Consider the following 23980-nt stretch of genomic DNA (forward strand, 5'->3'; position numbering starts at 1 on the left):
CTTATTAAGAGGAAAAGAGAGTCAACACAAATCAACAGTATCAGAAACGAGAAAGGAAAAATCACGACGGACCCCACAGAAATACAAAGAATTATTAGAGAATACTATGAAAACCTATATGCTAACAAGCTGGGAAACCTAAGAGAAATGGACAACTTCCTAGAAAAATACAACCTTCCAAGACTGACCCAAAAAGAAACAGAAAATCTAAAGAGACCAATTACCAGCAACGAAATTGAAGCGGTAATCAAAAAACTACCAAAGAACAAAACCCCAGGGCCAGATGGATTTACCTCGGAATTTTATCAGACATACAGGGAAGACATAATACCTATTCTCCTTAAAGTTTTCCAAAAAATAGAGGAGGAGGGGATACTCCCAAACTCATTTATGAAGCTAACATCACCTTAATACCAAAACCAGGCAAAGACCCCACCAAAAAAGAAAACTACAGACCAATATCCCTGATGAACATAGATGCAAAAATACTCAACAAAATATTAGCAAACCGAATTAAAAAATACATCAAAAGGATCATACACCATGACCAAGTGGGATTCATCCCAGGGTTGCAAGGATGGTACAACATTCGGAAGTCCATCAACATCATCCACCACATTAACAAAAAGAAAGACAAAAACCACATGACCATTTCCACAGATGCTGAAAAAGCATTTGACAAAGTTCAACATCCATTCATGATAAAAACTCTCAGCAAAATGGGCATAGAGGGCAAGTACCTCAACATAATAAAGGCCATCTATGATAAACCCACAGCCAACATTATATTGAACAGCGAGAAGCTGAAAGCATTTCCTCTGAGATCGGGAACTAGACAGGGATGCCCACTCTACCCACTGTTATTTAACATAGTACTGGAGGTCCTAGTCATGGCAATCAGAGAAAACAAAGAAATACAAGGAATCCAGATTGGTAAAGAAGAAGTTAAACTGTCACTATTTGCAGATGACATGATACTGTACATAAAAAACCCTAAAGACTCCACCCCAAAACTACTAGAACTGATATTGGAATACAGCAAAGTTGCAGAATACAAAATCAACACACAGAAATCTGTGGCTTTCCTATACACTAACAATGAACCAACAGAAAGAGAAATCAGGAAAACAACTCCATTCAGAATTGCCTCAAAAAAAATAAAATACCTAGGAATAAACCTAACCAAAGAAGTGAAAGACTTATACTCTGAAAACTACAAGTCTCTCTTAAGAGAAATTAAAGGGGACACTAACAGATGGAAACTCATCCCATGCTCGTGGCTAGGAAGAATTAATATCATCAAAATGGCCATCCTGCCCAAAGCAATATACAGATTTGATGCAATCCCTATGAAACTACCAGCAACATTCTTCAATGAACTGGAACAAATAATTCAAAAATTCATATGGAAACACCAAAGACCCCGAATAGCCAAAGCAATCCTGAGAAAGAAGAATAAAGTAGGGGGGATCTCACTCCCCAACTTCAAGCTCTACTATAAAGCCATAGTAATCAAGACAATTTGGTACTGGCACAAGAGCAGAGCCACAGACCAATGGAACAGACTAGAGAATCCAGACATTAACCCAGACATATATGGTCAATTAATATTTGATAAAGGAGCCATGGACATACAATGGCGAAATGACAGTCTCTTCAACAGATGGTGCTGGCAAAACTGGACAGCTACATGTAGGAGAATGAAACTGGAGCATTGTCTAACCCCATATACAAAAGTAAACTCAAAATGCATCAAAGACCTGAATGTAAGTCATGAAACCATTAAACTCTTGGAAGAAAACATAGGCAAAAACCTCTTAGACATAAACATGAGTGACCTCTTCTTGAACATATGTCCCTGGGCAAGGAAAAGAACAGCAAAAATGAGTAAGTGGGACTATATTAAGCTGAAAAGCTTCTGTACAGCAAAAGACACCATCAATAGAACAAAAAGGATCCCTACAGTATGGGAGAATATATTTGAAAATGACACATCCGATAAAGGCTTGATGTCCAGAATATATAAAGAGCTCACACACCTCAACAAACAAAAAACAAATAACCCAATTAAAAAATGGGCAGAGGAACTGAACAGACAGTTCTCCAAAAAAGAAATACAGATGGCCAACAGACGCATCAAAGTAAGCTCCACATCGCTAATTATCAGAGAAATGCAAATTAAAACTACAATGAGGTATCACCTCACACCAGTAAGGATGGCTGCCATCCAAAAGCAAACAACAAAAAATGTTGGCAAGGCTGTGGAGAAAGGGGAACCCTCCTACACTGCTGGTGGGAATGTAAGTTAGTTCAACCATTGTGGAAAGCAGTATGGAGGTACATCAAAATGCTCAAAACAGACTTACCATTTGACCCAGGAATTGCACTCCTAGGAATTTACCCTAAGAATGCAGCAATCAAGTATGAGAAAGATCAGTGCACCCCTATGTTTATCGCAGCACTATTTACAATAGCCAAGATTTGGAAGTAACCTAAATGTCCATCGATAGATGAATGGATATAGAAGATGTGGTACATATACACAATGGAATACTACTCAGCCATAAGAAAAGGGCAAATCCTACCATTTACAGCAACATGGATGGAGCTGGAGGGTATTATGCTCAGTGAAACAAGCCAAACGGAGAAAGAGAAATACCAAATGATTTCACTCATCTGTGGAATATAAGAACAAAGGAAAAACTGAAGGAACAAAACAGCAGCAGAATCACAGAACTCAAGAATGGACTAACAGGTACCAAAGGGAAAGGGACTGGGGAGGATGGGTGGGTAGGGAGGGTCAAGGGGGGGTAAGTAGGGGGGTATTAAGCTTAGCATGCAAGGGGGGGTAGGAGAAAAGGGGGGGCTGTACAACACAGAGAAGGCAAGTGGTGATTCTACAACATTTTGCTGTGCAGATGGACAGTGACTGTAAAGGGGTTTATAGGGGGGACCTGGTATAGGGGAGAGCCTAGTAAACATAATATTCGTCATGTAAGTGTAGATTAGTGATACCAAAAAAAAAAAATGCAGTTCCTATGTGGTAACCTCCAATGAGTTCTACACAAGGGTATAAAGGGCATATAAAAGTGTAGGCAAAGGGTCTGTTTGTGTTTATACAGAGGATCAAAGCCTAATTGGGCTACCCCGAAAATGAACTAAGATACGATATGAAAGAGAACTTCCAACATCAGCACTCTCTGGAAGACTCATGCCAGAAGATGATCATCAAAAAACCCCAACAAAGATCCACGCACTGCTACAGCTGTAGATGCACTCACCCCACCAGTTCCTGGACTTGCCATGGGAATGAGGAAGGAGATATCTAAGCTGGCCTGTGCATACAGTAAAACAACAAATTTGACTGGATCTATACTATTGGAACTCAATCAAGAATTAGGAGAAGTGCAAATTGTAGCGCTCCAAAATCTTACAACTACAGACTATTTACTGTTAAAAGAACATAAGGGATGTGAACATTCCCCAGGAATGGGTTGTTTTAATTTGTCTGATTTCTCTCAGACTGTTCAAGTTCAGTTGGACAATATCCACCATATCATAGACAAGTTTTCACAAATGGCTAAGGTGCCTAACTGGTTTTCTTGGTTTCACTGGAGATGGCTGGTAATTACAGGTCTGCTTTGGTTATGTAACTATACTCCTATTATGTTAATGTGTGTGTGCAATTTAAGTAGTAGCTTAAAACCTATACATGCTGAAGTTACTCTACAAGAAGATATGTCAAAGAAATAATCAATCTTCCCATGTTTTCTTCTGCCTGCTACTTCTATAGCTTTTCTTCTTCCTTCCTAATTACAACCCTTAAATAGAATTCATGCCTCATATCAAATTTACCGAGTATCATAATTCTTCCAAGTGGTAAAGATACCTCAAGACAAATGCTGGGCATAGAAGCTACAGGGCATAAATATGCAAAGAAGTAAAAAGGTAACCATTTCAAACAATAAGGCTTCTCTCTCACTTACCAACTTTACATTTCCCTGTATGGCCCCGGAAGATGACTGGTTAGCCAGAGACGGGTAAGTTTCCTCAAGGGAGGAACAACCTAAGACAGGCACAGTCGCAGGGGGGCCATCAGGTGAGAAACTGGGGATCAACAGAGGTGAGGCTTAGAACCTCACCCCCTCTGTTCTGAGAGAAATCTTCTGCATGCGTGGATGTTTTATGGCCCTTGTCTAGCTTGGATTAACACATAGTCTACAGACACACACCTGATCATCTACATTTGCTCTCTTACAACACTAAACTATGTTTTCTACCTTTATCTTGTATCTACCTACCACTTCAGCATTTTATTAAGAATAATAATAATAAAGAGAGAAATGTGGTATCCACATATAAATCAAGTATAAAAATCAAATGAGTATTCATATTTGAACTGACTGTTTATAGTTCATAATGCATGAGCAAAACCGAAAGTTTCTGTGATGACTGCCCTTGTACTGTTCACCATGTAACTTATTCACTATGTAAGAATTTGTTCTCCATGTAAGAACTTGTTTGTTATGCCTCAGAAGATTGGAGACTGACAAAAATTAGGCTTGGGGTGGATTAATGATTGTGCATTTAGCATTGACTCCCCTATATAGAATTTTATTGTTGTTAACAACCATTTGATCAATAAATATGAGAGATGCGCTCACACACACACACAAAATATATATATACACACTTCCAATTGTAAAATAAATAAGTAACCAGGATGTAATGTATAGCATAAGGAATATAGTCAAAGTATTGTAACAACTTGGTATGGTGATAGCTGGTACCTAGAATTATCATGTATATAAATGTTGAATCACTATGTTGTACACCTGAAACTAATGTAATGTAATACTCTGTGTCAACTACCCTTCAATAAAAAATAATTATCTACAAAAAAAAAAAAGATTTCAAGAAGAACATTTGGTGAAAAATTTAACAGAGAATGCATGTAGAGTTTCATTCCATTTACTCTGATGATTGCTGCTACTAATGGATTATAAGGAGGGAAACACATGGTCAGAGAACTCGGCCTCAGCGTGATATGGTCCTAATAGTGACAGAAGCACGACATCAGGCGTCTGCCACAGGGACAGCCAGAAGTGCACTGCAGTGCTTCTCAAAGGAAAAAATTCATAGTAATCTTAAAAGTGAATGGTATTAAATGTTCATAAATGATAACCTTAAATTAAAAACACTATATATTTTTAATGGATACATTTATGCATGAGTAAGTACTCCATTTCATTGATTTTAAGATGCACATTTATTTTCACATTTTAACAACTCTGAAATTGGGGTGCACCTGACATCTATGTGTATAGTTTAATTGTTGGGGTTTTTTGGTTAACGTTTTATGAAATAAGAGTTTTCTTATAATTGGTGATGTGTTACATTTAGTGAAATGTGACCTAAAACTGGAAGGCAGATTCATAAATCATCACAGTCATTGTCTGGCAGAAGGGAAGAGGAAGGGAGAGAGATGTTTGGTGCAGGGAGGGGCATAGTGATACTTTAAACTGATCAATAATACTTTAATCAGATAAAAACATCTGAACTGTGCTTGTTTTGGCAGCACATATACTAAAAAAAAAAAAAAAAAAACATCTGAACTAACATAATAAAATGTTAGCATTTATCAATATATAACTCTAAATGCATACACCATCTTATTTAAACTTAAAGGAACACAATGTTGGTGCTAACTATGTTCATCCTCTTGTTCAATGGCTAAAGCATCCTCAAAACTACTAGTTCAAATCACAGGTAGGTGGTAGCCTTGGAAAGTAGGAGTGTTGGACACTGTCATCCTTGCTTTCAGATACAGCAATCAGGGAAACTGTCTGATTCTTCCAAAGTCACACATCTCATCTAACTGACCAGCAGAGCTAGGACCTGAACCTAGATCTTGAACTCCAAGCCCGTATTCTCGGACTCACCATATTTACCAAACTGCCCTTGTTGACTATTCAATTCTCAGTTGCTTTACAGATTTGAAAAAAATCTGAATAAAAGAAGAAATGATTTCAGTTTTCAGTTTTAATGTAGAACTACTTTTTAAAATTAATAATAAGGATTATAATGAGTGTTTGGGGCAGATACTTAAATCAGTAGAATGAAGGGGTGGAATTAGATATGGGTTTTCAAGCTGTGCTCTGCGGAGTCCTAAAGGCTCATGTGGACCTCAGGAGCTCTTGGAAATGCTTCAGTGTTGCACAATCAATGCCAAGTTTTTGGCCCAATACATACAATTAAGGCTGCCCAAGAAGCCTACATACCAGATTTAATGTTTTATTTCATTATATTAGTGATTCCTGTAGAAGTGCACTTGAAAAAAATTGTTTTGCTCAGTAAATTACTAAGCTAGATCATTTTCTTTCTGCTTTCATACTGTGTAAGTCTCTGACTTGTGGATCAAATTTATAGCTGATTGTGAAAAATCTACAATGAGGATGGCAAATAATTATATTGTTTTAATAGAAAAACAGATAGATTATTCCCACACATAGGTGATCTCAAGCATACCTATACTACATTTAACCCATGATCAATAGTCTGCAAGCTATTACATAGTTTTAAAGGAACCTAAACCCATAGTAGGCACTTAAACTTTAGTGGAATTCATGAATAGTGAATGAATCAATGAATGAATGACACAGACTTAAAGGTGCTGGAAGGGAGGAGGCAAAGACCTGAGGGCCAAGGGTCAACTCAACACAGCCAGATGTGTCTCTGGAAGCCAGGTCTCTGCACTGCCAAATGTTCTTTTCTTTCGTGAATATTTAAAAAGTGACCCATGTTAAAAAATGCCAAACTATTTCTACATAATTTTATTGTTTGAGCCCAGGACTTTACCCCCCCATCACAATGTATTTCCATAAACTTTTTGATGGACATGCCTTAGTTTTGAAAGTCTTTGCCTATAGCAGATGTAACTTCTCACACATCTAGTTGCTCAAGCACTTATTTGATTCATAGATATTTAGAACTGGAAGGGACCACAGAACTCATATGTAATTTGTCTTGTTTTAGTGATTCTTGGGCAGAGGTGTGATTCCATGAAGACATTTTCAGTGACAACGTTAACTTCATAATCTAGAGAAGCAGCCATTTGGCTATGAGACCGCAGGCTTTCCAGGCAGACCTGGGAACATTCTGGTTCTAACAGTGACACTCGACATTATATTGGGCTCATAGTTAATTCCTCTGAGCCTCAGTTTCATCATCTATAATGTAGGACTATTATTTGATTTGGTTGTTCCAAATATTAGGATTGGTTAAAACTGTAAAACATTTTGCTGTTCAATAAATAGTAGCATTTGTTTTTTCTTTCATGTGTTCCTGATAAAGGGTAACATTTTGGGTCCTTACCTTGGACCTTTTAACATTAGAGCTTAAGTTTGCTTCTTGAATATGTGTACATTTATTATACGGAGATGTCCACCTGACATGAGAAAGACCTGAGAACTATATCTCTTAGTATGGTCACATTTCATAACTCTTTTCTTTCTTTTTAATAGAAACACATAGAAGAGAAAAAAATCTGCCTATGTTGACAGAAGTCAATTTTTCCTGGATTTTAGTTTCCTGATATCTCGGTTTTATAGTGCTTTTACAATATTTGCAGCTATGTGTTTTGTTGTTTTCCCCACGTGCTTCTTTCAGCTGCACATAGTGCAAACACACTGGGCTGATTCCTAATTAACTAACTGCACCCTGAGGTCTCCCGCTTCTGTCTTCAGTTTAATTACAGCTGTGAAGAAGAGTCCCTGAAATTCAAGAGAGTGTCTCTACGTGATAAAAAAAAAAAATCATAACAATGTAGTTCTGGTTTGATCCTTAGATCACCTAGGGTGTGAATACTTAGAGATAGTTAAATCAATATGCAAATGTGGGGTTTCCATTTTGATTTGTCTTGTTTTCCCTCACGCAAACATTTGTACCTGATGGATTCAACTTCTTACTTAAATTTGATATCTAGTTCCTCAATTAGTTCTTTGATTCATAAAAACTTAGACTGGGAGGGACCTCATCCAACCGGACTTAACTCGACATTGGTTCTCTGCCTCTCATTCTGAAACTGAAAATAGGCCAAAGATCTGTTGATGCTCATGCCGTTAAGAATTCCAAGTTGGAATAGTGAAGAATTGCTAAACTCACCAGAGTGGCAAAGAGGTGATAGAGAATGAAATAGATGGCAACCACGGGTGCCCACATGTGTCCCACAGCATTTAGAGTTTGGTCCATTACGTCTACCCATCCTTCCTGGGTAAGGATCTGGAACATGGACATAAATGCCTACAGAGGAAAAGAATGGGAGGCATTAAACACCAGCTTTAGGCATGCAAGCAATTCGAAATTAGTATATGGTGTTTGGGACTGATCGCAATATTATTTTAGTCTGACTGATCAGAGGATGAACAGCCCTAAGTCAACAAATTAAGGGCTGAGAACTAAAGATCCTAAAAGCCTAACATGTAACTATTCAGTGTGGAAAATGAAAATAACTACCCTGAGCTAATATTAGCTTTTTTGGTGATAGATACTGTTGAGCAAATTAGAAAAAAATTTGGGACCTTTGCTCATTTGACATTTCTATTTTTTCCCTGTATGTAAGCTACTTAATATTCCCAACAGATCACTGTATTTTTTTTTTTGCTGCTAAGTGCTACCTATTTTTATAGTGAATTACATTTCATTGTCTAAAGGCAATAATAACCTTAATTTTACTTTCATAGTCCCCGCCTATCCAATTATTTCAGTTATATTAAAAGCATGAGACTTGAAAAAAAAATACGTATTTCTAGTTGATATTGCCATGCTGAGCAACCTAATAAAGACAAACACAATTTTCATGATTTTTTAAATTTATTTTCGAGGTACAGAGTGAAGACCACGGGGGCTGAAGGGAAACAGCATTCCAACAAAATCCAGCCAAGCAAAAGGACTCACAGTCTCTCTGCAAAGATCTTTGGTTAGTTTCATTCTTACAATTTTTTCTTATTAAGTATATGACTATACATACTTCTCTGACCCAGTAGACATTAGCGGTCAATGCATGCTTCTTAATAAGAACCAGTGATTTCTGAGGAAAGTTGATGACTGAAATGTAGTGATGCTTTAAAAATAAAAATGCCTTTATTGACTTCAGTATCATGAAGATGTGAGCTGAATTACCAGATACTGGGATTCTAAGAAATGAAGCTCAAGAAGGTACAAAGACGGACAGAGCCCAAGCTAAAAACCCTTTAACACTGGTAGGCTCTTAGAGCCGAAATGGACCCTACAGATAATCTAATCTCTTTATATTTGAAGATAAGGAAAATGAGGCTCACAGATGACAGGCAATGAGCCTAAAGCTACTCTATTATTTGTGGCGCTGACAGAATGAGCACTCGGCCATCATGACTCTAAAGTAAGTATTTTTCCAAGTATTGCATCCTGAGTTCAGTGAGGTCTTGAACCTACTAATTCCCAGGCCTCATCACACAGTAAGCTCTTCCAGGAGTTTCCTTTACCGGGGATAATTAAATTAGCTTTTTTAGAAGTTCAACGCTCAACGCCCAGCACATGGTGGACCTGTTTGAACAAAGGAGCAATGAGTTGCTAAGTGCATCTTGAACTAGGAGATATGTTTTTCCAGTTATCCTTTGTCCATGTATGAAACACTTAACTTCTCCTTGATTTAATTTTTCTGTGATTTTATTACCCCACAGTGCTTTGTTCATGAAAGTACGAGGTATCTTGTTATTGTTATTTGAACTCAGCATTGCCTAGGACAATATAATGTTTTTCTTGCCAGGGCACCTAAGAGAATGTTAGGTCTACCTCATTCTGAAACTGCCTCAGAGAATTTGTAACACATCCTTTAACCTTGTAAGTATGCCAGAACTTATCATGGAGGGCAGCTATTTTTTTCCTCCATTTTTCTTTTCCTGTTGAATACTTATAACATCCAAAGGCAAGGAACACAAGTTCCAGAGATGATTCACGTAAAAATATCAGATTGTGCATTTTCTTCAGTGGAGATGTTACTGGTGTTAAAGTGTGTGTATATATCCTACAGACTCAAGAGCAACTGGGGGAGCATTAACACCTCTACCAGTATAAAAGGAATTTTACTGGACATGGATTTCTTTCCCCAAAAGTGTTAGTAAAGCTTGTGATTAAGTCCAACAGATTTATTCTTAGCACCTGAAGACCAAAAGTTCAGGAGCACCTTTCAGCTCTCTTGGGCGCAAACCAACTTAATTTATTTTCAGCTACTGCATTAGCTTTCATGAATACTCAGCTATTATGCATTCGGTAAGTGCTTGGGAACAGGGAGCTGTGGGATCGTAACCAGTTGCTGTGAGATAAGCAATGAGGGCAAGAACGCCTGGGTTATCCTCTACTCTTCTCAGAGCCCCCAAAGTAAACTCTCATTTCTGCATAGCTCAGCCACCTGAAAATCCATACTGTGAGATGCTGTGAATTAGATTTGAGAACAAAACTTTCTGTTATAATGCAATTGGTGTGTTTATTGCTGCTTATGTGAATAAGCCAGTAAAGGTAGGGCCATGAGATACTTCTATTACAGGCTGAAAATTAATTTGTGTCCTGCATGAAGGGTGCCTCATCAATTTTATTGAGATTTTATTCAGAAATTGAATTGCCAATGATACTTCACTATGTGAGTTGATATATGTCATCCATGGGATCTGTGCTCCCTGTAGAATCCACTTAGTTTATTTATTCAAACATGGATTATTAGTGGCTACCGAAGGTTTGATGTCTTGGAGACTGATATGAGGAAGACATGGTTTCATCTCTTAAGCAATTTATAATCAAGAGTGGAAGAAAAAGATGAACATGGTCAACTCCAAGAAAAGGAAGAATGAAAAACATAATGTAGAGGAGAAACATAGCGACGCTCTTAAGGAGCAGGTCAGAAGGGCCAGTGTATTCCTCTTGGGTGAAGCAAAAACAGTTTGGGGGGAATGATGGCAGCTGGCTTTCAGGATGATGATGCACAGGATTTAAATGGCAGAGAAGTGGGTGAGAAAGGTCTAGAGGAAGTTGTTTCTTTCCTCCGAGCTATTGGTTCATGTTATGCCATTTTCCTATCCTCCTGACAGTTTATCCTTTCCTTACTGGTTTCCACCAACTCTTTATAAATTAAGGAAACTAATCTTCTGTCAGTCATATATGTTTCATTCATTTTTCCTTATCTATTTAAGGTATTCTTGCAAACATGTATTTTATATTTCCATATGGTCTTATATACTACTCCTTTAAGGTATTTTTATTTTGCTTAAAAAGACTTCTCTCACTGCAAGATTAGACATAAATGTACCCACACTTTTATGCAATAGTTTTGCAGTTTTTGAATTTTGTTATGTTTAACATGAACCAGAAGTCACTGTTTAAATCAGTTTAAGTCTGGAATTTATTTTGGTATAAGAAATGAGACAGGCATTAATCTTATTTTTCAATAGGTGATCAATAGATTCAGCACAATATAATTGAAAAATCTCTTTTCTTCACTAATTTGAAATATCCTCTTTATCATGTATATATACTATACACCTTCGGCTCTATTTCTAAACTTTCTAGTCTTTTCCATCAATCTATTTCATCTCCAAACTGCCTAGTAATTGTACATTTTAATAACTGGTAGGGTTACTAGCCCCTCCCCATAGCCTTTTGTTTTCTGACATTTTAAACTTATTTTCATATGCAGTTTTCCCAAGACTTCCTCTTGCTCTATACATTGAGGTCACATTAATCTAATAAATAACTATAAATTGCCTTTGGTGCTGCCAACTCATCAGAGCATTTACTAAATAAACGGTAAATTCCCTGAGTGGACTGACAGCAGGGAGCAAAGTAAAATAGGTGCTGTGCTCTGAGTCTTAACATACACTGAAATCTTAAAAGACAGTGGAATGTTGACCAAATTTGGTTTTCGGGACTGTTCTAGAGAGCTTAGTTATTAATGACTTTTAAAGGATAAAGTTTTTGGAGCCACATATGCATCTTTTTACATATATGAACTCTTACAGTTTCAGATCTGTTGAAATCAATCACCTTTGCTGTTAATAGAAGTGAAACATTTAAAATATTTAACATCTCTGTAAAATGATTTCATCTTATTTCTTGTGATTTAGAAAGAAAAGAAGTCAACACTGGTGGTTTTAATTAGTTCTGTGACTATCTTGTATATTGTTAAGAAAGACCAAGCAGTCTTTCCATTTTTTTCAACATGGACCCATGTTATTTATTTTGCTTTTATAATTCCTAAAGTATGCTTGTTGCCAAGCATGCCATTTAAATGATAAAAAGAGAGGGGAAAAAGCCTGTTTATTGGTCAAATTTTAGACTACTACAGAAAAGTCTTACTGAATGGAGACTAATGTAATTGGCCTTAAATGTCAAAATGAGCTTGAACGCAATTAGCAGCAAAGCAGACCTCAGAACGGTATGCCTATTCCAGCAGCAAATTACTTTAAGTAGAATCTACACTTAAATGTAATTTCAAGAGTAAAAGGAAAAGAAGCTCATTTGCAAAAACCAGTGAATTTTATCTGGTTAGGAAAACGTATGTAGCTGTATCTGATCACCTCTTTCTCTTTAAATGGCCAGGCTTGGGTTAACTTTTATATGTAACACCATAAATGACAATGTAGACACAATCATGGATTTGTACAGTTTTCTAGGATTTTTTCAGGGTAAGATTAAAACAATGTGAGACGTGACACTGAGCCATGACTACTATTTATGTGGTACTTCACAGCTCCCAGAGCAGTTAATTGTCCATCATTTAGAGTAATTGTAGCAATAACTGTGAATTAGTTACTCTACATATTGTAGCTCTTATTGCTGATGTGGACTGAAGTGCAGAGGTGTTAAAGGGTTAACCTAGGCTGGCAGGAAGCTAATAGGCTGTCTGGTGTCTAGGCTGGGATCTACTGATTTCAAATTCCTGCTGTCCTTTCAGACATTACAGGTACAAAGACATCTTAAGATCTAACAATTTCCGGTCTCCTTTCATTATATAAATTACTATAACAAACAATACACACGCCTGGTCTAAATAATATTTAAAACTGTTACCTCCTTTGTCTTGCCTGGTGCTGGACACAGATCTGAAACTCCACATTATGCTCAACTGATTAATAAAAAATAGATGTCTCCAGTATTTTTTTTATTCTTTGCTAAAATAAGCTAGACTCGTTAACATTTTTACATATGAAAAGACATAGCCTTTTCGTTTTCATGAGAATCTGTGATCACAGAATTTTAATTTACTTTAATAATAAAAATACCCTAATCATTTAAACCTTAAATGTTAAAGTCCTATATTAGAAACATTTATCTTGAGGAAAAAATATCAAGATGAACTGAATGAACTTCTATTTTTTCCTTAACAATCTTTCCTGCAGAGCATGGTATTTTTAGTTGAAAGGTATACTTCCCACCGATTATGTTAAAATAATTTTGAAATGCAACCATCGAGCTGACAGAACAAACAGCTGCGAAAATGAGACCTGGAGATTTATGCAAATAGGAGACTTCTGAATTAATTTTCTTCGTAGAACAGACTGTCAAGTTTCTTGGAGTATTTATGCCCTATTTCTTAATTAGCGATTTTGCTAATGTCAGTCATATTAAATTTTCATGATTTAAATGCTGTGTTTCATTGGCAAATATATGCTATAAAATTGCAGATGAAAGATGACATTTTACTTTTGGTGAAATAAAGATTCAGTAACATATTCAAAATAGACATTGCTCCTAAAAACAGAGATGTGTGTCCTGTTGTTAAGCACGTTGAGAATTTATTAAGAAAACTTCTGTAACTGAAGTACCACAGTCTACACAGGAAATTACACACTGTTTTCTTACTATCTGTTTGCATAAATATGGACAAGAACAAGGTTTTTTTTTACTTGGCTTCAAATAAAAAGCAGCTGGGTTAGGAAATGTTTATGGTTTTGCTTATTAAAAAAGCCTATACTTTAGAAATGGAGTCTGCCTATTGTTTGCTCTATTTTAATGGGCTCTGATTTCTCATTTCTCTCCACCACTGAAGTCCACAAATAGCTTTACTGCAAATTATATTGTCTGCTCTTTTCTATTACATAAATTTCAAAGCTTTGCTTCTATTTTGATAGTAGTTATTTAGTATTCTAATACCTTGAAAATAAATCTAGTAGCTGTTTACAAATGAATATCTAATTGAAATTATTTGACTTTAATAAAGCTGATTTTACAAGTCATACACTAAAATTAGTCTTACTGTATAACTAAAATTAGTCTTATTATGTAACTTGTATATCTCTGTTAAGAGTAGATATAGAGAAATAAATCCATAGTATTTTACCAGTTTTTTCTAGATATGAATGTATTTGGAATAAAAGTGAATTCAGCCACAAATACACATTTTATTATATTTTTTTGATAAATATTTTGTCATCAACACAATGTCACTCATGACTTAGCTCATTAGTCTGTAAAAATACAGTTTTGATAACTGTATGATATGCCACCACATTTAAAATTCATTTAGGCATTCTGTTGTGCTTGGACAGTTAAGTTGTTTCAAAATTCCCACAATGGTAACTAATGATGCAAAGAGTATTTTTTGAAGATCAATCTTTGTGCACATCTTTGGTTACTCTCTTGGAGAAGATGTCTAGATATGCAATTACTAGATCAAAGATAAAAATGCTTTTTGTGGGGTCTTGATTCATAATGAAAAACTGATTTCCAGAAAAGTTACAGAACTGTTCACTGCCATGTACAATATGTACGTGGCATTCTGCCAGCTGGGTGCATCACCATTAGCCAAAACCAAAAATGATGAACAAATATTGTCCACTTGACATTTTCTGCATTATAAATTAAGGTGGTATCTTCATATTTTCCTTTCTTTCTAAAAATTATTTATGGTGTTTATTTTTGACTTGTTTGAAAATCCAAATTTATCCTTTTAGGCCTAGAAAGTCCTTGAACATCCAAGATTAAAGATATTTCTTTTTGCTTTCCACATTTTCACATTTCAAATATCCTCGCTCTGATTTTTCAGGAAAGTATTTTGGCACATAGCATGAGGGGGCTCTGGTATCCCCAACATTAGTTGTTTGATATTAAGTAGTCTTTTAATCATTCATTGTGCTATTTTCTTTGTCATGTTTTCAATGAATATACACGTTTGCCCATTCATCTGTATGCTAATCGTAAATTATACTCTTATAATTATTGCAGCCTTATACATTTTCTTGTTGGTTCTCACCAATTTTTGATGATGCTCCTCATTGCTTTTTTAAAATAACATCTATAATGGGGGGAAAATACTTCCTTAATAGGGTTGTTTTGGGGGATGGCAGTAGATGTCTGCGGATGTCTATGTATGCACATGTGTACATCTATGTACACCTATAAAGGTCTTGTTTCAAGGGCCTCACATCTATAAAGTACCCACATAGGGTAATTATTACTATTTATAACAATGACTTCTGGGAAGTGTCTTTCTAGACTTAATCAAGAATAATTATGCTTCTCTAGGAACTAGTTTGTTTTACCTCAGAATCACTGTTTGCCTATCTATATGTGTGTATTTGCTAGAAAAATCGGAGTCACACTTGCGTCCAAACTCGGAGAAACATGGACGTCCTCATGGTGAGGCTTTGTGTTTTGGGCTTCATTTTTGATTCCATCATAATTTCGATTTTGTTTTCCCTTTAGACGAATTCTTTTTAAATTCTGCTTAAATTTAGCTGACCTGACTGTAACCCTTGTTGGGCACATTATATTCTTTTTGGAATGACGTATAGTAAACACTTGTTTTCATGTATAATTGAATTGGCATCAGTTTCAAGACGACTTTAATAACTTCCATACAGTTGCAGGATGCGGAAGTACATTTCTCCTCACGCTCCGAAGTCGTGTCCCCTCGCCTTACTGTGCTGCGCTGATTCATCATCCCCTGTTGATTTTACTTCCTCTTTTTCCTCAATCTGAAATGACTGCAGCTTGTCCAAAGAGACAGGAAATGGGGCATTTGTCTGTTAGTGGAATTCTCTTCTTGGTCTTTTATGTTAATATGCACACTTTATTGTTAGATTTCTAGAGTTTTTCTTGCAGAAATTTATCCAGTACCTTTCTGTTGGATTGAGGTGGGAATTTTTGTCTGTTGCCCATTGCCTTTTTTCCTGGGATTCTGAGTGGCACTATATGCAAATGAACTAAAATAATAGCAAAAACAACAGAAGCAATACTACAGACTTAAGCCTGAACTAGTTACCACGGTTCTTTCTGAATCTAGTCGCCACCTGCACTGTTTTCCCCCTTTTGTTCCACAGAGTGGAAGATTATACAGAGTGCCACCTATGCACTTGCATCGGCCTCATACAGCACCCTCCTCCCCCCCACAACCCGAGGTCTGCAGTCTGCACACACGCATTCAGCGGCTTGCATACTCACTCACATAAACACACATGCTTTATTCCATCAGCTTCCCGGAAACTAAGGTTTAAAAATTGATCTACGGTCTTCTCTGTTTGGGAAGGCTGGAGAGAGTCGTCTGCAGAGGTAGGCAGCTCAGTCTTAGGGTTCACTGAGACACCGAGAGTTACTCATGTCAGTCATTAAGTGCGTTTAGTCCCATATACAGAATAGTTAATGATAAACTATTTCAGATTCTGTCAGTAATTTATCCAGTTGGTCTTAGTTCTCTCTAAGACAGTTCTTTGCTTTATGCATTTTTGTGGGAGGTTGCAAAGGGATGACTAAAAAGAATATTCTGAACGGGAATTGGGGCTTATTTTTAAGCTTTCAATGCAATACAGAAAACCGACTACTGTTCACTTATTGCCCCCATCATTTCCTGACAGACCCTAGTATGTCAGCTGTCTGATTATTGCTAAGAATTCAGTGTGCCATGCTAAGAAGCTGAATTTCCATGCCATTTAAGAACAATATTTGCTACTACTTGTTGATTGCCTGTGACACTGCAGGCACAGGGTTAATTAGTTTTCATATATCATACCTCTTAACCCTCCTTATGATCCTCTAAAATACTATTTTTCTGTTTTTATTGATGGGGAATTGTAGGTAGCCATCAGAGAGCAGCTGAAATGTCTGACTATAGATTGTACGTTTTTGTAGGCAAGGCTCAGCAATCTTCTGTAAGCAGATTTCCAGTTTCATCCATGAAAATGTGCTTACAGAAGCTCATCTTACTGACAGAGACAAATGTTCCTCATTAGTGGCTATCACTTTTTCTTTGAAGTTGGTGTAATGGAGTAGATTGATTATTAAAATAATATTAAAGCACTGTGACAATTAATAGTTGGAAAACTGCAGTAAATTGATTGGTAGACTATCAAAATATGATGAGGTGCAGAAAAGGTCCTCCCCAAAAGGGTGCATGTCTGGGACTAGGGGTTGGAATACAAGGATGCTTTATTCAAGGAATGTAATAATTCTGATAAGTGCAGTTCACTGGACCAAAGACATCAACACACAACAACAGGAAAAGATAGCCATCTCTGTGTGACTCATGCTGGCATTAAAATCATCCTTTAAAAGGAAGTGCCAGGATATTTTATCACCATGCCACTGATGAATCACCACAAAAATAAATTCAAGTAGTAGCAAAAAAAAACCCTTCAATGTTATAGAGGAAAGGAAACAAATTTTACAGCTTTTGTGGAGGCATGTTATAGTTACATTAAGCTATATCATTAAATTACCTTAAAATTTAAAGCAAATTGCTAGTTTCTGTTGCAGAGCCCTGTCTAGGATGGATGGTAATTCAGCTTAAAGCTTCAGATGGGACTGACTTTAAGAGACTGTGGAAGATTTGACACAGTAATGGCCTCACAGAAAAAAAATATGTTACCTCCACTCCTGACCTGAAGATGCTTCAAATTCCTCAAATGACCATAAATTTTTGTCTTTGGTCAATAAAAATGAATTTTATTCAGTGAAAATACCTCCCAAGAGAAATAACATTTCTTCCGGTAGAACTTTCCTCAAAGTAGCTCTTCTGCTATTCTCTAGAAAAACGTAAGACAGAGTAGCAATCTTCAGTGGCTCCGAGTGTCACTGTCCCAGCCTCTGAAGACACTTTCATCTGGCTCCAGACCTACGCTATAGCTCCTTCCTCTGTCGCCCTCCATGCCCTGTGAGTCTCCATCTCTCTGACTCTCTCGTGCTGTCTTTCCTCTATGCAGCACTCTCATCTAATGCCATGACCCAAATCTTATCTGTTGAAATCACATGCACTCCTGAAAATGACTCTTCATAAAGCTTTGCACACCTTGCCTGAAAGTAAGCTCTCCCGCTTATTAAAATGAGATGGTATTTGGAAACAGTGCTTGGCCCATAGTAGGTTTCCAGAATTTTTAAATACTCTCCAGGACATCTCTAATAAAATATTTTACCTTCTGGCTTATTTGAGTTCTTTCTTATGTGTCTACTATGGGGTCAGATGACTTCTTCCTTATATTCTTGACTACGTCATAAGTTAAAGAGGGCAGTGAGTGAACATGTTCACGTGTGTACATCTCAGAGCTCCATCACAGAAAGAATGTGGACAGAATTACAAACAAGAGCAAAACAGGTTCAAGATTTATTTAGCTTTTCACTGTGAATGGATGTATCAGATGTTTATGGAAAATGGATTTCAATGGCATAGCAGATTAGGGGACTGTAAACACAAGGATAAGAGAATCAAGAAGAGGCAATATCTGTAATGCAAACAAATGCAAAGAAATGCAAGGCTACAGATGGCGAAGACAGATGTTGGGGGGTGCCTGGCCTCAGGTTATGTCTATAGAACAAAAATGAATCCATCCATCTCACAGAGTCAACAGAGTGGTGCTTTTTTCATTCTCAAAAATTTATTAGTGAATTTATTAGTATCTTATCATACATGGAAAAAAAATGATTTAAAAACCCTAGGAAATTCTGGATAAAATGCAACAAACATCCTTCTCAAGGTCTAGTTAAGATCCCAAGAAAACAATGGAAGCCCCAGGACCAAAAATTAATAAGCAGTTCACATTAAAAAAAGGCAAGCCTGGCAGGTTTATGATCACTGATAGACTTTGGTTTTTAATGTGTCAGACACAAGGGGCAAAGCCATGGACCCTTGAAAGGTGGGAGCTGCTAACAGCGACTTAGGGCTGGACAGGTATTGGGTTTCACTGGAGGTTGGCAAGAAAAAAAAAATTCAGTGTCAAAAGGAAAAGCAAAGGGAGCTCATGTGTCTTGACCTGGGCACACACGAATCATTACGGCAGAGCTGACACCGCAGACCAGAGGGGAATAGACAGACGAGCCACTAAGGGGCACAGAAACACTGGGTCACCCAAAGGGAAATAAGGTAATATTATTCCTTATCTCACAGCAGCTACACCACTCATTTCAGGTTAACTCAAGAGCTCAGTGTTCAAAGCAAAACACAGCCTGGCAAGACCAAGTGTTGCTGAGCGGTGAAGAAGAGAACATCTCACCTACTGCTGCCAGCAGATGAACCGGTTCAAGTATTTAGGGACGTTGATCAATATCCGTTAAAGTTGAAGATTGCTTTATTCTGAAACTAAGCAATTCTATTCATAACAACTAAAAACATGTTCAGATGTGCAGAATTTCCCATGTGCACATTAATGTACAGTGTTCAAAGCAGTACCATTTGGAGTCACAAAATAGTAGCATCAAACATCCAAAATCTGCCTGTGCTAGTTTTCTCTTTATGTTACGTATTATCACAAATTTATCAGCTTAAAACAACACTCCTTTATTATCTCATAGACTCTGTAGGTCAGAGGAGTGGGCATGGCAAACTGGGCTCTCTGCTTAGGGACTCAAGACTGTAGTCAAAGTGTAGGCTGGGCTGTGGTCTCGTCTGGAGCTTGGGGTCTTCTACCCTCATTCAGGTTGTTATCAGAATTCAGTTCCCTGTGGTTGCAGGACTGGGGGGCCAGCCTTCTTGCTGGCAGTCAGCTGGGGGCTTCTCACAGCCTGTGAGTTCACCCTCAGCTTCTAGCTACAAGGCCCTTCAACACGACAGCTTGCTTCTTCAAAGTCAGCCGCAAGATTCTCTTTTGCTTTAAATCATTCTCTTTAGGAAGGCCCACCCAAGGTAATCTTTTTGATTGACTCCCAGTTAGCGATTAGTAAGGGATTAGGCACTTGATCAGTTATCTTGGCAGTTTATCCTAGAATTCAACAACCACACGGGAGAATGGGAAAATAAATTGTGCAGTGTTTATATGAATACTGCATGTACATAATATATGCAATATATAGTTGCATATTCTACCATGAGGAAAATAAATGAAATAACAGGTACATATACTCATACTGGTAATCTGATAGTGTTGAGCAAAAAAAGCAATTAGCAGAAGAAACAGTGAAAATTTTGCATAATTTTTAAATTATGCAAAAAGATTTGTGATTTTCAGGTGATGCCTACATATTGCCTAAAAGCATAAAGGAATATACCAAGAGCATAAACGTCAAATTCAGAAAAGTGGTTCTCTATGAGAAAGGGAGGGGATCAGTGGGGAGGCAGTGCTCAAGGACCTCAGATCCATGCTGATGTGCCTGTTAAGCTGTATGTGGTCACAGAATACATGATATAATCATAATTATTAATAATATATTAATTATATATAATTACATAAAAATAATTTTTATATCTCTTTGCTTGTCTACTTCATGAAAAATTAAAAATACATGAAAGAAAACAATAAATAAAAATTAATGATTTCAGCAATAATTGAAATAATAATACTTTTGAAGATAAAATAATCCTTGAATTTATTAAAAATTTAGTCAAACTAACTCCATTTGGAAAATGATGAAAAAAATTAAGGAGCAAATTTTTCCTTCAAATTCCTCAGTAATCCTTTCAGTACAACTAAAACCATGATCAGCCAGTTTGGTGGCAAGAAGAAACAGGGAAATTAATTTGTGATTAAATATTTTATAGCATTTACTACTCATCATGTGTAACTGCTTTGGACATGACTTTATAAGTAAAAATTCAATGGAGCATATAATTAGCATTTAGAGAATGCAAATTCAGAAAACATGAAATAAATAATATTAAAATGTTAAGTATCTCATGTTATGGAGGGTATATTATTTATGAATAAAAACTATCCCCATTTGTAGAACTGCAAAACAAATCAGGTCTATTTATTCTTATTTTAGTGAAAAATTAAAAGGAATAGAGATACTGAGCTGGTTAAAGATGGACAGTGGGTGTTTTCTGCATGTGTTTCGGTAACTTAGAGGCACGTTGCTTTCTACACTAAGTGGAGGGATAAACTGAACAAAACCGTACTGAAACTGTGAGCATAAACTTTTGTTAGGCAGCTATGGGAAGCATGCGATTTGTTGTAGTCCTTATAACAGAAAGACTGTTGCCTCTTGCTTATGCCAACAGGTCTTATGGCCTGTTGGGGCTGTTGCATCCTGAGAAGTTAACCTAGTTGTTCCTCTTACAATACAACCTATAAGCCCCAACAGAACAGGAACTGTGGGATAGTGCCTCACAGCAGGACTCGATCTCTTCATTATTTCTGCACAGTAAAATGTCTGGTCCAAATTAGAAGAGAAAGTTGTTGGCTTGAGATCACAAAGTAGTTTCATCAAATTCTATCAATATATCCTTTTTATTCCATTGGAAAATTTCAAGCTCCCCTTCTCCAACTCATAGGATCTCTGCTGAGGCTCCACTGGCCATTTCTACCTCCTGATGCTTCGGATCCCACAGCACAGTGTTAAACGTCCTTCAGGGGGTATCAGGAGAGGACAGAGCAGTAGTGCCAACCTCAAGATACTTGTGGTCTAGCAGAGGTGCTAAGACCTTGTACAAATGCCGATGGCATGTGACAGAAAGTGGCTATTGCCATAAAAGGAGGGTAAACAAGAATCTACTGCTTGCCAGGTGCTCTGCTGGTGGCTTGGCAGGTGCTGTGAGGCATCTTGGGAAGGAGCTGGGGCCCAGATGCTTCTGGTGAGAAGCTAACCACCAGCCTCCACCGACTGTGTGACTATTTACAAAACCTGTTTGTACAGGTCACATAGGAGCTTTGGGGAGAAGAGGTGAGAGAGAGAAATCTTGTCCCGATTTTGGGTCTGAACACTAGAGGTTGTGTGGTTGTCTCCTCATGTGATTAACTTAAGCCAATCATTTTGATTCTAGCTGTCTTGCCAATGATTTGTTTAGGAATGACTGAGTTACCCAATCCTGCCAATGACAGAGGAGAGCAAATTTTCTGGGGGAAGTGAGGGATGGTATTGGGAGAGGTGTCCTTGCTCTTAAGGAGACCCAGGCAGAGACGACCTCACTCTTCCTTTAGATTTTAGCACAAAGCCTGGAATGTCGCATCCATTTTGCTAACACGTGAAGAACACATGGAGCAGGTGACTACATTCATTTGTTAGGGCTGCTGTAGCAAAGTACCCAAAACTGGGTGGCTCACAACAATGGGAGTTTATTCTCATAGTTTGGAGGCTAGCAGTCTGAAATCAAGGTGCTGGCAGGACCACGCTCCCCTGAGGGCTCCCTCTGAAGGAGTCTCCTGCTGCTCCTAGCTTTGGCTGTTTTGGGCTTGTAGATGCCACTCCCATCATGCAGCCGTCTTCTCCACATCTTTCTTTGGAGGTCCTTGAGGCACCGACAAGGTGAAAGAAACAGTCTGGCTTGTTGACCTGATACAGTGTGAAGAATGGCTGACGTTTGCTTTGGTCTGGAATTACTACTCATTCTTTATTCAAAAACCTGTTCACCAGCCACTCTGTGTCAAGGATTGTGCTAAGCATGGAGGACTTAGGGGGCAGGATAGATGGCCTCTCTGCTCTTGAAGGGCATGGTGGGGGGAATCCTGAAATGTGAGCCCAAAGAGGTAATTGGGGCCAGAGATGAAGATATTCTAAAAACCATATTAAAATGTATTACTTTAAGGAGAGCGGGACCTTGGAGCACTTTCAACAGGAGAGTGCCACGAGACGATTCACACCTCCGAAGGAGTATTTTACTGCAAATGGAGAATGGACTGAAGTGTGGTCAAGAGGCAGGGAGACCCACAGAGAATCCGTAGAATAATGCAAGTGAGAGATCCTTGTAGGATCCCTTCACCTCGTAGTGTTTCAGGAAGTGCCTGAGGTCTTTCAGTGGGGGTGGGGCTGTGTCAGAGGGTCAAGGCCCTGGACTGTCACTCGAGTGCCAGGCTGCTGCTTCCTCTGCTCTCCTGCCAGGATTGTCTTCTTGGAATCTGGATGGGGAAACCATCTTTGCGTGTCCATGTCGGGTCCTTAGAATGGTTTCACAGTGGGGAGCTGGGGCTCCCGACATAATCAGGTCCAATCAAACCAGTGTTTAGTTTTACATTTGGTCTGATTTCCCTGGAGAGAATATTTCACTTACATGGCTTTAGGAACAGCCACTGAAAAATTATTTCCTAGGCACACACACACGGAGTCCCTTTGCCAAGTCTGGCTCCTCCTGCCTCTGCTGGCCTCCTCCTTTCTTCCCAGAGTCCGGGATCCCACACTTTACTCTCCTGCATCCCAGATCTCTGTATGTTGGTGGCAGCCAGCCTTCAAGACGGCCTGGATCCAGGTAAAGTTAATATAAACAACTGTTGATTTTTAAAGCTCCTGTTTTACTTCAGGATGCATCATGAGAATCTTCTTACAAAAAAGTTATTCTCCTAATGTGTGTGTTTTGGCTCATGCTGGGATTAACCTACCTCAATACCCAACCACTGGATAATGAGGGAGATGTCAGATGACAAAGGTGGGAGGAAGACACACCACCGAGCATCTAAATAAAATCTCACATTGACTGACCTGTGTTTTTAACCAGCTGTCTGATGATTTCCTAGCAGGCAAGTACCACTAACCAATGGGGCTTTATTTGACTGGCAATGATAATGACTACTTTTTGTAACTGTAATATTTTTAACATTTC

At 37.8% G+C, this 23980-nt stretch overlaps 1 protein-coding gene across 6 annotated transcripts in view; it reads right to left on the reverse strand.

Annotated features, from left to right (window-relative positions):
- NALCN (sodium leak channel, non-selective) overlaps positions 1-23980 on the reverse strand; it is a 290775-nt gene that overhangs the window by 115115 nt on the left and 151680 nt on the right. For all 6 annotated transcript variants that reach the window (XM_036893731.2, XM_036893732.2, XM_036893733.2 and 3 more), the window contains one exon: positions 8164-8301. In XM_036893731.2, the coding sequence (XP_036749626.1) occupies positions 8164-8301 (138 nt within the window). The remainder of the gene's footprint in view (positions 1-8163; positions 8302-23980) is intronic.

This window comes from Manis pentadactyla, chromosome 17 (genome assembly GCF_030020395.1).
Source record: "Manis pentadactyla isolate mManPen7 chromosome 17, mManPen7.hap1, whole genome shotgun sequence".
NCBI classification, from domain to species: Eukaryota; Metazoa; Chordata; class Mammalia; order Pholidota; family Manidae; genus Manis; species Manis pentadactyla.